Genomic DNA, 16,281 nt, shown 5'->3' on the forward strand with positions numbered 1-16,281 from the left:
ATAATCTGGGAGCAGCAGCGGAGAACATCCTCTGGGAGGTTGCTGTCAGTCTGGTTTTATGGGATGCAATAAATTCTTCCCAGAGGACCTGAGGGTGCAGGGCGGATTGTACGGAAGTAGGCAATCCCTTATATAGGTTGGACCCATTTTAAAGTAATCACCAACACCTTGTACTGCGCCTGGAAACCAATAGGCAGCCAGTGAAGAGATTTCAGAATAGGTGTAATATGATCACTTCTAGTTTTACCAGTGATCAGCCTGGCTGCCATGTTTTGTATGACCTGTAGTTTCTGAACTAGGTACAAGGGTAACCCTATGTAGAATGCATTGCAGAAATAAAGTCGTGAGGTTACCAGTGTTACCAGTGCATGCACTACAGTTTCTAGGTCCCTTACTTATAGGAAAAGGCACAACTGCCATACGTATCAGTTGTCCTTATTTAAGTGAAAATTCCCTTGATTACTGATAGCACTCTCATGTCTGTCATTGAGGTTTGCTATCTGTCCTCCAGTTGCTGTATGCTGTGTTCCTTTTCTCTGTGGTGGTCTGTTTATCACTGACTTCTACAACAAGTGTGTTGAAAGAGGATCATTAATGTTAGGTTTTGTAATGGATCTGGCTGAGCTTCCCACCTTGATAAATAGTTATGTGAAGGAAACTGGAGAAGCAGTGCACTAGTATTTTTGCATTTAGTCAACCCCTGTATGTATCAAGGTTCACATGATTTCAGCTCTCACTTCACCTTGAGATTTTATTCTGTTAAACAGTATGTAAAGGACATAAACAGTTTAAAAGCTAACTACAAAATACAGCTGTCCTTGTCAGGGATGATGGGAGTTGTTGCTCTTCACCTCTGGCTCGAACTCACCACCTTGTTATGCACCGGCACTGACCAGTTTTGGCCAGTGGTTAAAGCTTTGCTCTAAAGCAGCAGAGTTACAGAGAATAGGCTGAAGACCCTGACAAACTCTCCAAGCCTTCTCACTCTTGCTTCCACAGAAGTCTTCACACTTCTTCAGGATCCAGCTGGCTCTTGTATCTTCACTCAAGACACCAGACAACTCAGTAGTCTTATATAAAAGATCTACTTTATTCTACTATATACAGCTCCAAAACTATCCAACACAACTCCTCACTACTCCAATACTACCCACAAAATACATTGGGATTCATAGCCATTATTATAGTCATTGCAAAATACCACCCACTGTTGTCTGTTTGCACCCAGTGGGCGTGTACATCCACTCTCATTGGCTCTCTTGGTTCAACCCACAATTAATGATTTCATCATTTCACCTTGTCCACTTAACAATTCTCAGGTGTGTTCAGTTATCCACTTTGCATTTCTGTCCTTGGCATTTAGGACTTGTTAATTCCATTACCTTTTACACCTGTGTGGCTTCTAATTGCTTCTGCTGAGTCACCCTGACTCTCACATACATGTTTTATTTCTTTCACTGTATATCCCATGTTGCATTTTCCTTAACAGTCCTATAGCTCTTTTTATTATCCTGAATGTTATTCAATCCAATCAATCAATCCATCAATCTTTATTTACAGTGAATGGACCCAACATGTCACTCAAAAGCTTAAAACAGTATAAGGAATATAAAATTTGCCTAAAAGGTATAGATAGGTTACATTAAATTATATAAAAAGAACAAGTTAAAACAAATTAATTATTTTGGCTGATTGGTTGGATGTTATTTATTCATTTCTAATGTTACACAAATATACTGTATTTTCTGGCGTATAAGACTACTTTTTAAACCAGGAAAATCTTCTCAAAAGTTGGGCGTCGTCTTATACGCCGGGTGTCATCTTATAGGGCAGGTGCTGAAACTTCTGAGCCGGACTGAAGAATCTGCGGTTGCCGCATATGGTGGGGGGAGCTCAAAAATGGCGGCTGCATCCCCTCCGTATGTGGCGACCATATGAAAGCAGCAAAGGCGGCGCTGTACAAGTACAGTAGAAGAAAATCTTGAAACGGAGGGCTGGGCAGGCAGGGAGAGCTGACCAATCCAAGCAGGCTTTTTATACAACAAGTTTTCCTGCTAAGTACCTGCATGTCATAAGCATTTGAATTAAAATTACCATATTGATGTTTTTTAATTTTTATTTGGTATGCATTGGAAGAGGGGTAGTCTTATACAGCGAGTATATCCCAAACTCTATATTTTAACTGGAAAAGTTGGGGGTCGTCTTATACGCCCAGTCGTCTTATACGCCGGAAAATACAGTAGTCAAAATATTTTTAAAACCACACTGTGAAAATCTCTTCAGAAAGCCCAAGAAAGAGCTGCTTACCATAAACCAGGAATTTTACTTGTGATTAAGGACAACAGGAGCACATACTGATATGCATCTGGTGTGTTTTCTTCTGTAGAAGTTTCTCTGGCTGCCATATTCTCAGGAACTCTGGGCTGAAAAAAACCTGCGAAATACTTGTGCAAGAGTTTGGGAAGGGATAAGAAAGTGAACCAAATTGTTGTGTGCCTTCAAGTCATTTCTGATTCAGGATGACCCTTAAGGCAACACTAGCACTGAGTTTTCTGGGGCTGAGAATGTGTGACATGCCCAAGGTCACCCAGTGAGTTTCCATGGCCAAGTGGGCAATCGAACTCTGGTTTCCACTGTTCTCAAACCACTACACCTCACTGGTTCTCATGCTGGACCAAGTAGCAAGGTTGAAAAACACATTGCTGACTTCTGTTTGGAGTGATTCTATCTGGAGATGGAGACATCTAATCCTAGTCATTTTAGACAAACCATTTATATCAGTAGAATTGGAAAGGTCAGCTTTTCAGTTTGCAGATACATATCTATCTTGATTGTCTCCTTGACAGAGAGACGAGGTAAAAATAAAACCTTTATTACTAATTTATTTATATCTTGTTCTTCTGAGGTAAGCAACCAAAAACCTGTCACAAACCCAAAGTCCTACATTCCTATTAAAATCTCACTGATCTGCAGCCAGCTTATGAGTCTAAGGAGTTTATCAAACGGGAGGAATTTCTCTTAAATTCGAATGAAAAGAAAGTGGGTCCAGAACGCATTCACTTAAAGTCGCTAGTTTTGCACAATTACGTGAATACGCATTGCATTCAAACTGGTCCCCATTGCCTGAAAATAGCATGCTATTGCCCGAATTTGCGTGTGGCAGTCTATCACGCAATAACGTGAAACCACATGATTGCATTCGGATTGACTTCCCATTGCCTGAATTTGTGTGTAGTGTGTTATCATGCAATAACGTTAAACCCCATGATTGCATTCAGATTGCCATCGGATTATACTTCCAATTCCCCTTGTCTGATAAACTCATAAGGCCAGTCAGGAGGACAGAGTAACGTCTGATGAAGCAAATAATGGTAGCCCATTTTTAAACTGATAGGCACTGCATTTCAATAGTTTGAGTTGGCTAAACCTTACAAGGTCTGTTCCATTAATTCAGGATAATGTTTCATGATAATAAATGAAAATCATCTCAATTTTGTGGATGTTGGTGAGCTTCAGAATGCTGTGCCTGTACTATTTCTCTTTACTTTGGTTCATTATTTCCCTTCTTTTAGTATACCGTAAATGTCCAGAAGTTAAATTTTAACCTGTTTGAAACATTTTGTAATATTAAGCATTTTCTTTGATTATGTGGTTTCTTACTTCTGAATCATATTACCATATTTTGAAGTGTAAACATTTAAATACAGCTCAACATGGGAACACTTGTGTACACAGGCCTGCAAATAATCTCACTAATAGAAATCTCAGCTGACACGAGTGATCTGTCTCAGCCCTGCCCCTCTTCATCCAGGGTGGAATTCTTCTTTCCAACAGTTATGCTGTGGTCAGAGTTTCACATTGGATCCTTGAAAACACGGCATAGCAGTGCAGCTGGACATTTCCCCACCCGCTTAGCTAGAAATGGGCATGGGAAGTCTAGTTATGGTACACTGCACTTTCTAGGTGACTTCAGACACCTCAGAAGCACAATGCAGGCAATGCTAGAATGAGCTATCATCCCCTCCTGAATTTTGTTCTTGAGAGGAGACTTGGAACTAATCAGTCACTTTGTCCTTCAGGGGGCTTTTGGCCTGTAGTAGAAGTATGGGGATAATCCATACCCAGTTCTCCCAGTTTCAAGGTCTTAGTGACTCAGATTCAAGTAATGGTTCTCCATGTTCACTTGGCTGTTGTTAACATCCACAACATGAAAATATTTAGAAAACGTATAAATTCCAAAAGGAAAACCTTGATTTTGCCATTTTATATATAAGGGACATCATTTTATTATGCCATTGTATTTAATGGGACTTGAGCATCCATGGATTTCAGTATCCATTGGGGGTTCTGGAACCAAACCCGAACAGATACCACGAGTCCACCAAGGCAATTTATGTAATATTTTTCCCAGGGGTGGCAGAAGAGAAGTCCATTTGTATGATACTGTATTCTATGAAACGTTTCCTGTTTTGTGTTTTTCTTAATCTAACATGAAATATTACTGGAAAACCTTTAGGGACAATCATGAGGTTCCAATACTAGTATTTGTTCAGTAATATAGATAATCAGATAGGTTTATGTAATTCTTGAATAATTAGTCCTTTGTAATCACATGATACTTTATAACTGACTCAGTGCTAACGTTTACAAGATCACTGGTAAAGCCTACCAGTTGACAAAAGTGCTTGGTAAATTGATAACAGTCACATTTTTTAGATTGTAAGCCTGTGAGCAGGTAACTTTCTAATTAAAAATAATAATTGTAAGCCGCTCAGAAAGCCTTTAGGGCTGAAGGACACGGTATAAATACCATAAATAAAATAATACAATAAATAAAGTATTTTAGACTTACAACTCCCTTCATCATCATCGTAGCCAGCATTGAAGCACTATCAGTCACAACTGAAATATCTGGAGAGTGTGACAGGTGTCCATCCCTGTTTGAATTAACTAGCCTCGCCTTGCTAATGATAAGGCACGAGTTCCATCATGTATTGTGATCCACTTGCTGGTATGAGATCCTCCCTCCATGTACTGAGCATCTGCTGGATTTTGTCACCTTTCACACTGCCATTTCTTTTTCCTTGTTTTATGTCTTGTTTGGATTGTAAGCCTGAGGACAGGAAACTATCAAATTGATGATTTGTAAGTGGCACTTGGAGCCTTTTGGCTGAGGGGCATGGTATAAACACAGTGAGCTGAAAAATCATAATCACTGAATGAGCAATCAAATTTTGGTCTCCATGATCTAAGACCAACCACATATTGGTTCTATTTTTTTGATTGCTAGTTGATTGCAAAATAGATCATGGTTTGGATTTTTTTTAAGGAACATTAAATACAGAAAGTATCCTGTATATATAAAATGAGGACTAATATATGCCTATTTGGCTGAATTTTCAGGAGGGTGGCTGTAGTCAATATATAAGCTAACACAAGGAGAACTTAGAATTACTGTACACTGACTATAAAGTAAATTTGCTATAAATTATAAATACTCAGAAGATGGCCAGAGTATGGTGCGTCATGCTGATTCCTTTCTGAGCAAATGAGTAGTCAGATTGGCATTACTACAAAGAAATAGCAACACAACCTTTCCAGGCTGTGTCCATGGAAATTCTAGCCTTGAAGGCTGGCTCTAATGATGGTACAGCCATCTGCTAGGGAGACTGAGAACAAGTGCCACTGGGCATGGGGTTAACTCAAGAGTTTTAATGTTCCATGTGCTTAAAAATAAAATCAACAAAAGTTGGGAGTGTGCATCAAATTGTATTATGTGGCTTAGTGTGTACATTTTTGCATAATTAATTTCTAAAGTAGAAAGGAACCTTGCTTCTTTTAACAATTGGGAAAACATGGTGAGATTCTCAGAATGTTAAATTCTGCAGTTTAGCTGAATTGTCTCCATGTATGTCTCGGAATCAAAATGTTGAAGGCTTCAACTTATAAAAGTAGCTATGTAAATTACAATAAGAACAAAATTGAGTGAATTGTCATCAGGATGGTTAGACGTAGTGTTGTGTGCCTTCAACTTACCTAAGACAAACCTTTCACTGGCAAGATTTGTTCAGAGAAGGTATGTCTTTGCCTTGATTTCAACTATCCTAAGTTCTTGATCATCTTAAATCCATCATACACACACACACACGAATAATTTCTTATCGAGTTCATTGAAACAGTGTGTGTACATATATTTGGTGCCAAACACTCTCCTGCTAGAGATGAAGATTGGGAAGTCTAAATCCCATTTCCTTATATACGCAATTATAAGTCGACCTCATGTAAAGCCTAGGGCAGGCTTTTGGGCCAAAATTATGGATGACCTGTGGATAGGTTGAGGGTAAAACTTAAGGACACATAAGAGAAGATCTAAAGGATAAAACAAAGGAAAACAATACAAAAGAACTTAAAAAATTGTAGCAGATATACTTGTTTCTGTTCACTCTAAACACTGGATGGATGAGAGAGTAGAAAGTGTATGTATTACATTCTTGATTTTCACCAAAGGATGGTTCCATTTTAAAAAGAATTAAAGTACAGTAATCCCATGGATCGACTCAGTTTTTTAAATCAATTTTTTGACTAATATTTCTTGATTTATAAATTTGTATATACAGTTGTCCCTCCCGATTTGCGGGGGATCCGTTCCATACACTCCTGTGAATTGGAAATATTGCGGATATTCGAGCCCCAATGGTTATAATGGTGGTGTGTTCCCGTGCGTGCCATTTTGGCCCTCCTTGCTTTCCATCTGTGAAGGACCAAAACCGTGGACTCCAAGTTCACGAATGGGGAGGGATGTGTACACAGTATGTTGCTTTGACATGTCAACTCAAATGCTACTTGGTGATCTTTATACAGCTATCAAATGAGCATATCTAGTCTGGAACACTTATTTCAATATACTTAACCATTAGCATGACTTACTTACCGTATATTTTTAGAGCAAAGTTTTGTCTTGGAATCCTGCATGCTGCTTTTGAATAAGCTTGTGTATTTTTTTCCTCTCTCCTAGAGCTTTGTTTAGCCTTAAATTATTCAGTATATTGGGGCTGGTGCTGCTTCTCAAGGGAGATTATTAGAATCTAACAGATCTCACCGTTGAGAAGGATTTTGTGATAGCTGGCTTAGATTTCTCCATTTAAATTTCTTTCTTGCTATTCCTACTGATTCCGCCTCTGGACCTCCCCAAATTACTCATAAGTAACAAATTATCCGCATTTTTCAAAAGGCTGTTACAATACATGCAAATAAAACAGTGTGCGGTTAAAACCCTTTCCTAGAAATCTTAAACCCAAAGTGTTTTTCAGCTCTACAAACAGAAGAAGAAGAAAACAACAGCTAAAAGGGGAATATTGTGGGAGGCTGTAGTTTCGATATATATATTTGCTGTTTTTATTACCAGCTTTGACATGTTCCGACAGCTAATTATGGTGTGTTAATTCCCCCTGCTCTGAATTTGCTAATCAAATAATCAGATTGCTTTGCCTTTTCCATCCAATTTAGGCAGCCTGAATGCTCTAAATTTTAAAACAAAAAGATTAGTGGTAATAAGCTGGTACTGATTGTCATTTCTAAGTAATGGATAATTACAACATTCCAAGAGCAAGCGGGAGAGCTTTTTAAAAGTCAGGCAGTCAGACTTCTGTTTGTGGACCTATTCAGAAAGAGAGGTGCTACCGTGAGAGCATTTTTAACATTTGCTAATTAGAACTAGAAACATTGTTAAAGTATCTTACCATGCCATAGGAGGAGTTCAAAACAAATGATGTGCTTTCTTCTATTAAATGATGTTGAAGTGCCAATCTACAGGTTAAAATTGACTGCTTTGTAAAACTGGAAGCATCTTGTGTATGTGGCTATAGCTGGAGAAGAAAGCCACCCTCTTTAAAACATTCTGGTACAGTGGGTCCTTCATATTGACAGGTGTTTGCCCCCCCCCCCATCCCCCAAAACATGGATGATTGTGCCCCATATGGCAATAATTTGAAGATGCACTCTTCAGCATGTGTGTGCATGTCATCACCATTGAGTATCTGAGGGTGGTCAGTCCATGGATCAGAAGCCTACCAATATGGTGGGCCCCACTGTATTCCCGCTCATGTTAGTTCTACTTTAGTTTCTATATATACATCTAGTTTACATTGGAAAGGAGAAAGCTGTAATCTGGTAATAATAAGAAAACTAATTCCTCTCCTCTAGTATTCTGGTCAGTAAGTGCAATGAGAAAGCAGATACCTGGTCAACACAAACTGGCCCATCTGGCTGTAGTGACCCTATTGTGTTTACTTACAACCATCACAAAATATTTGAAAATAAGTAATGAAATTTGAAAAACTGCCCCAACCTCTCATGATGTAACCTAGTGGGAGAATTTTTTTTTGAAGTCTTTTGATCTCATGTGGAGAGTGAAATAAGTGAAGATTTATATTGCTGCCCCCTCCGTGGCTCATCTGCCTACCTATTTTGCAATTTGTGATGGTCCTGAGCATTTGTTGAACTTTTCTGTTGCCAAGCAAGAGAGGATAGAAAAAAAGAGTGAAAAATTACCAAGTGAAAAAATGGTATGATGAGAATGAAAAGTTGGAGGAAAATGGGAAGATCCTAGCTGTGTAAGAGGGGAAAAACTATATGCTTGACAGTACGTTCACCTCTTGTGTAAGTCAAGAGTAGGTTTGGGGGCCAAAATTATGGATATTGATTTGACCCATTAATTCGTCAAGCGTAAAACCTAAAGGGGTGTAACAAAGGATGGAAAGAATGAAGGAAAGGAAAATACAGTTGGTCCTCCGTTTTTGCAGGGGATCCGTTCAAGCCTGTGCGCCAGGTGCATATGCCATTGAAAATAGTGGAGTGTACCCCTCCGCAGATGCTCAAGGTCATGGATCTCAGATCCACAAGTTAGGGGGGCGACTGTAATGCCAAAGGACTTAAAAAATTCTGACAGGTAAAACTGTTTGTGCTCATCCTAAAGGCTTGATGGATGAGAGAGTAGAGGGGGATCAGTGCTTCTTTTAGGTGCTCCCAAGCCATATTAAGTCTCATCTTTTGCCACATGACATGGTTCCTTCTTTAATAATAAAAGTTAAAGTACTTACATATGTATATACATGTACTTACATACAATGGCTCATGGATAAGTTGACCTAGGTTTTTTGGGGTCACCTTTTTGACTAAAATTTTTAGATTTATACATGACTATATACAGTAAGCCCTTCAAGATGCATAGAATGAGTGGTATGGTTGCCACCTTCTAGTCTTAAAAGTAATGATACTGTAATTGAGACCACGAGCAGAACTTGAAAGGTCAGGTGGCGAAAACTAGAGGAGTGCGGCAGATTTAGTTTGGCTTAATAGGAAGTGGGGAGCAGACTTTGTCCATGTCCAAGAATCTCATCTCCAAGAATTAATCTCCTGGATATCAAGATTGTTTATTAAAGTTTTATTATTTTTACATTTAATGAAGAGGTCGCTTTCCATACCTCTGTATAAAACAGCCAGTATAAAATAACCAGAAGTAGAGTGTTGAAGGCTGGATGCCATATTTTGTGTTTTGTTTTTTCAAAATTGAAATTGCTGAAGCCTTGTATTAGAAGAAAAGGAAATGTGACTTGTATCTTCATAGTAAAAGCTAAAATTTCTGTGTGCCAGACAACAAAGTACTAAAATATATGATTTCCTATCTGGTTCTGGGCATTCAGCCACTTAAGCCATAATATATAACATAAAAGAAGTGTAAATATAAGATAAAAGAAGGGGCAAGTCTAGATGTGAGAAGAAACAATAACAATGGAAAAACTGAAGACTGTGGCTTTGGTATGATAGTGCTTAATTGAGATGAAACATACATGTTGCAATTGTCTGTTGACAGGTGACCAGTAACACTCCTAGGTGACTGGAAACTTAGTGGCCTTGTATAGATGGTTAGTAAAATATCATTTCCAATTGGATGGGGAAAAAGGGGACCAGTTAAATTCATCCCTGATTTTACAGATCAATGCTGGAGATGATATTAAAGCTATCTCTTGAGACACAAAAGTTAAGTTATTCATGACAGCCTCTGAAGAGGTCACAACCTTGGTTTGTCTCATACCCTTTTTGTGCCAATGCCCTTAATGTCTGGTAAATATCATTAACATATTAGTAAGAGAAATATTAAGTAGGCTATATTAAACATGAATTCTTATCTATTTAGATAAATGACTGAAAATACACACACACACACACACTACAGTGCATTAGAAAGTATGATTTTCTCCATGGATGACTGCTGAGCGTTGTTGTTGTTGTTGTTGTTGTTGTTGTTGTTGTTGTATGTCTTTAAGTTGTTTCCAACTCGTGACCATAAGGCAAACCTATCCTGGGATTTTCTTGGCAAGATTTGTTCAGTGGAGGTTTGCCTTCCACTGAGGCTGAGAGCATGTGACGCCCAAGGTTACCTAGTAGATTTCATGGCCGAGCTGGGATTTGAACCCTGTTCATCAGAGTCATAGTCTAACACTCAAACTACTACACCACACTGGCTCTATAAAAGATGCTGTGTAGAATTTCCCAACTGGTGATTATGCTATAGTGCTATGAAAGATATTTCCTTACAAATGTAAGTTTGTATGGCTGCCTCTTAGTGATCTTTTGTAAGGTGAATATTCTGTTCCAATATAATGTGAGATGTTTTGATGTCTTCCCTAAAAGGTCAGTATATAAATTATGTACCTAATTATGGAAAAATCTGTGTTCCTCCTGAAAGCGTGTGTGTGTGTGTGTGTGTGTATGCATTATTTTGTTTATATTAATAAAAGAGTCTAAATGATTACAAAGCTATTTGCTCATTTTCCCATGTTAAAATATCCTGCAGTATCCTGTAAATCCAGTGTTTGAGAGAGCTTAAGTGGAGTGTTGATGCTAAATTTACTTCCTTGGACTATACATTGTTCACATTGTATAGTCATTGAAGGCCCAGGTAACAAGAAAAGGTGATGAGAAGGACCTCCAGATAGATAAATTCAGATGACAAATGATAAGAACCCTCTGTCTAAACCAATAGTGCTGCGAAGCCACACCGGTTTCAATAGGAAGCCTTCTGTGGAAGCTACCTATCTTGTTTCTGGATAGGTGAGTTTGGAAAGTTAATTCTGCACTCATGGAACATTCTGTGATTTTTCTTAACCATATTAACTGCTATGACATTGCAGTTGCCAAGTATTTCCCTTATCCTGGGTGATTCTGTGAAAATATAGTTGAGGCTGCCCAAGTATGTGTATGGCATTGGGTTTAAATCCTTGACTGTTAGTAGAGGCTATTGATTCAATTAGTTCAGTTTTTTATATATATTATTTTATAATCTCCCTTTTAGAGCAAGCCCTTACAAGGTACTTGTAGTAATGGTTTTGTTTTTTAAAAAAATACAGTCATTATTAGCTCAAAGAAATGTTAATTCTTGATGAAGTCTTCATACACAGTTCTAATAAATTGTGAAGTAAACTATATATTAAGTAGGTCATACTGTGCAAATGTTAGGGGATCCTTATGCCTTAGATATATATTTCTTGTGTTTGATGTATTTAAAATTGACCATCTTGTTAAGCATGTTTTACAAAAAAAATGACATTAGGAAAATATAAGGGAATCAAGTATCAGAAGTGCTTGTATAATAAACAGCTCCATATATTTGTTATGTGCTATTATTTGAGTTCAAGTAAAATAAAATCAGAATCAATTAGAATAAAGATTCTGATTCGTAGTAGCCTACTGTTTTGTTTTAGAGAACAAGAACTTTACTAGTATCATAAGTATCTGCTTATTGTTGTTTTGAGCCCTGTTGTGAACTTGCAGTTTCTAAGAGGCTTACTATAAACCCTTGCGTCACATGTTATGGATTAGACTATATGTTGTATTTGAAAACACTGAGGTTACCCTGTTATTTGAAATATGTCAGTTGGACATGGCTCCCGCTGTGTGTACTTTGTAAAGTTAGCAATGAAAAGATCATATCCTAGGCGTTGTATTGCATCCAAGATGTTGCAGTTAGTTGTTTCAGACATTAATGTAGGTTTACATGTACTTGTGTGAGTTCAGTGTAATTTGCAATATGAACTCCTCCATCCGTAGTGTAATTTGCAGCATGTCCTTCTCCACCTTTAGTAATGTTGTTGTTTGAAAGAGCTGGCAAGAGGTTGAATGAGAGATTAAAACATAAATCATTCATTTTATTTACGTATACTATGCCTGAAAACATACAATTCAGATGACACATAGGTTGTATTGCTGACATGCCTCTTCTAGTGAAAAGTCTGGTGGCAACATCAAAGAGTGACCAAGGTCCAATGCATTTTTAGCCAAGTGTGAATGTAATGCAGGCATAGTCAAACCTGATCTCATAGTCCTACAATGGGCAGTATGGCTTTCAGTTCCCCCTCTTCAGCAATGCTTGAATAACTCCCCATTTATTCAAAATTGAGAAATGGTGCTGTGTGTATGTGTGCTTGTGGAATGACTGGCTGCACTAAGCAACCTCTGATAAAAAACTATCACTTGAACAATGAATTTGACATATACCATGTTTTGGATCATGCTAGAAACAAAGGAAGCTTCTGTATACTGTGAGCCAAATCCTGCAGTGGTCCAGGTTAACTCAGCCTTCCATCCTTTCCTAGGTCTCCAAAATGAGTACCCAGCTTGTTGGGGGTAATTGGCTAATACATTCTAAACTGTTTAAAGAGTGCTTAGCTCTATAAAGCGGTATAGAAATGTAAATGCTATTACTATAATGCTGTGCCTTGTCAGTCTGTTGGCCCATCAGGATCAGAATCTGTACCAAGAGCAAGCTCTCCAGAATTTGAAACATGGGGCTTACCCAGCCATAACTAGAGAGGCTATAAATCTTATGTGCAAAGTATGTGTTCTCCCCCAATATATTGCAATTCCTTGATTAACCCATGAGGTGTCAAGTCTTCTGTAAAAATGTTTCAGCATCATTTTATAGTATTTACAATAAATAAAAAATATGTATAAAGGCACAGATAATGGAAATTTTTCTGTTCTGTTTTTCCCCCAGATGATAATTCTGTATATAAATATTCTGTCTTCCCAGGAGGAAGAGTTGAGAAAAAGTGGAGAAGCAAAGTACTTCCACCTAAATGATGACCTGCATGTGTTAATCGAAGTGTTTGCCCCACCAGCAGAAGCATATGCCAGGATGGGACATGCACTGGAAGAAATTAAAAAGTTCCTTATCCCTGTAAGTGTTATCAACTGCCTTGATCAAGTCTTACAAACATAGGGCTGTAGCTTTCTTGGTTGATTTAAATCAATCCACCAGTAGTGTGGTTTTTTTCTCCTACTGCTTTCCTCTTTACCAAACCTTATTGTCCTTCGAAGTGAGTCACCTTGCCTCAAAAATGATAATTTCAGTTTAGTAATCTGAAGGCTGCTAACACATATTAAAAACATCACAATATGTTTATATATATTAAATTATGCTTAATTTTAAGTATCAGTTAAAGTGCTGTAAAAAAATCCTCCTTTAAATGTTCTGTTGAGTTTTAAAGTCCAACACTTTCATTAGTTGCTGAAGTATTTCCTGAATAAAAAGATCTTTGACTGCCAGTAGAAAGGTCTAGGTTTTGTAAAATGAACTGTGTTTGCTTATATTGTAGAAGCTTTGTGTAGTACATATTATAAGAAGCCCAGTAATAGGGGGATATAACAATTGGTTTTGGATGGGAGGAAGTCAGTGTTTGTTAGTGTTTTGTTAGTATTTTAGGGTTTTTGTTTGTTGTTTTTGTATGATAGTTTTTATATTAGTGATTGTTGTGTTACTTGTGTTTAATAAAAATGATATTTAACAAAGTTTCCAACCATACCCTGGGCAAACAGCATTGCTAGAGGTGCTCATTGTAGGCAATTCTGCCAAATATTTGTACGGCTCTACATGCAATTACTATACACCTGTGTTGTGAATATCCAGAGGAATCTGTATGGCTATGATTGAAAATGCTAAGTTTGAGTAGAAAGTCCATGATCTCATGGCAGCAATTCTGTTGTTCCTGACACTTGCTCCACTTCACTGAATAATCTTCAAGAGTGTCCATTTTAACAGTAATTTAAGGAGGACCAGAATGCAAGGAATTTAAATGAGTTCATGAATTCTGGGGAAATCAAATCTTTCCATTATACCAATGGTACTCAGACTTTTTAACCCTTGGGAGTCCCCTTTATATTTACATGCAGACATCACCCCCACCCAATGCACTATATGAATAAAAATACTTTGTTTAATGTGCATATTTTCATTTGTACATTTATGTATATTCATATTTTAACATTTTATAAGGAAATAACATCATTCAAATTACACCAGTTTTATTTAAGTTAATTCAACATTTAACCCAACACATGTGTAAATTTTATACATAAGAGCTTTGGAAAGATGAAGAGGAGAAGAGATCAGGGTCGCCTCTTGTGTCCCTGTTGAGCAACTCTTGCCTCCCTGGGAGTCCTGCCTCACCATTTCAGAACCACTGCATTATACCATTTTTAATCCATTACTCCAGTTAGCCTAGTTATAAAGAGCCAATCTGCACTAGCCATCACCTTTATGAATGATTTTGAGATTATTATTTTTTTAAATAATACCCTTAAATATTTTATTTGAATGTCTTTGAGATGACTAATCATTTTCTTTTCCTCCTTATCTAGGACTATAATGATGAAATCCGACAGGCACAGTTGCAAGAATTAACTTACTTAAATGGAGGTTCTGAAAATGCAGAAGTTCCAGTAGTTCGTGGAAAACCTCCCTTACGGGCAAGAGGAGTACCAGCCCCTGCTTTGGCAAGGTACATAGTTGCTTAATTTCTACACCTTTATGTGTGCATGAAAATATTTTGCAACTTGGCATCATCCCTCCTTTAATCCACTTGGCTGTGTGGTTGCTTTGCTTCCTTGTTCTCTTGCATATCTGAAGTCAAGTGTATGAACATATTGGGATGAAGATAGGAAATGAGAATCTTCCCAAGTGATGGGGCATAGATTTTTGCACTGAGTTTCAATAAAGTGGGAAATGAGACTTAGAGGATTAGCTCAATGACTGTTAAAGTTAAGACAAGTTAAGTTTTAAAAAGACCAGGGTTTGTTTTTTGTTGTTTTGTTTTTTTAGAACCATTATATTATAGAGGAGAAATCTTCCTCCCAAGGCACTACACACAAGTTTACTACTTTTGATCAATCTCATAGAAAGAAGAATGGTTGTCCAGTGGGACCTTGTTAACTAGAAAGGCCTTTTGTCTAGATATGAAACTAGAGAAAACATGGCAGCTGTCTTTTTATGTTGATTCCAGTCTGAGTTGGGGATGACTAGAGCCATTGGTTTCCATGTATTTCAGCCCACAGAACACTAGGAGTAATTGTGACTAGTGATTTTCTAAGGCAATGCATAGTGCAGTATCTAAAAGGCTACCAGAAATGCAGCAAGATAGAGAGAGAGACTTCAGCAGAAGATTGTTGACTAATAGTACAGTTAGATATGTCCATTTCCTATTTTGTAGATGAAGAACACATGGTAAAAAAAAGTGCCTAATTTCCCGTACCCCTACTAAATTTATACCTAAATTTGAATCAATAGCTGAGAGAACTATACTGTCCTTTTTCACCTGACTGCTGTTACCTATATTTACACTGTCAGCATAGTTTATGGTTGCAGTAGCTCACTATTCGTAACAGGATATCAATATGAGCTACAAAATTCCCAGTCAGTGTTTTAGTTTAGCCATAAGCTCTTTCATTGATCTTTACAAAACTATGGCCTGTCATCAACAACATGTTTGTGAAGATTAGGAAGAACCTGGGAACCCTGTGGGGAACTTAAATGCATTAAATCATCTACTGAAGGCACTTAGCACACACAGAGAGAAAGAGAGAACCTGAAGATGACTACAGTATAAGATTGTGAAAATTGTGACTGGATAAGATAGATCTTGTTCTGATATACCAAGACACTTCATTAGGGTACAATTGGCCCTCGGTATCTGCAAACTTGCCATCCTTGGATTGTCCCCATAGTGGTGCATGCTCATGGCCATGCCACCATTAGGGACAGCCCATGTCATTGGTAATGCGGCCACACGGCCACTGGGGACAGCAGGGGCTGTCTCTAATGGTAGTATGGCCACATGCACACACCGTCATTGAAGTTCCATTTTCCCTAATGGTGGCACGGCCACATGCATTAGGGATAATGAAACGTCAGCATCCACAGATTTTGGTATCTGCGGTGGCGGCGGG

General features: G+C 37.9%; 1 protein-coding gene across 6 annotated transcripts in view; it reads left to right on the top strand.

Annotated features, from left to right (window-relative positions):
- Positions 1–16,281, top strand: part of KHDRBS3 (KH RNA binding domain containing, signal transduction associated 3) — a 140,092-nt gene that overhangs the window by 65,984 nt on the left and 57,827 nt on the right. For all 6 annotated transcript variants that reach the window (XR_016280655.1, XR_016280656.1, XR_016280654.1 and 3 more), the window contains exons 4-5: positions 13,091–13,237; positions 14,698–14,837. Coding sequence is in view for 3 of the 6 variants with exons in the window: in XM_089518008.1 (XP_089374134.1) it covers positions 13,091–13,237; positions 14,698–14,837 (287 nt within the window). In the remaining 3 variants the exon portion in view is untranslated. The remainder of the gene's footprint in view (positions 1–13,090; positions 13,238–14,697; positions 14,838–16,281) is intronic.

Source organism: Sceloporus occidentalis, unplaced genomic scaffold (assembly GCF_023333645.1).
Source record: "Sceloporus occidentalis isolate IW3139 unplaced genomic scaffold, rSceOcc1.0.p SCAF_3, whole genome shotgun sequence".
NCBI classification, from domain to species: domain Eukaryota; kingdom Metazoa; phylum Chordata; class Lepidosauria; order Squamata; family Phrynosomatidae; genus Sceloporus; species Sceloporus occidentalis.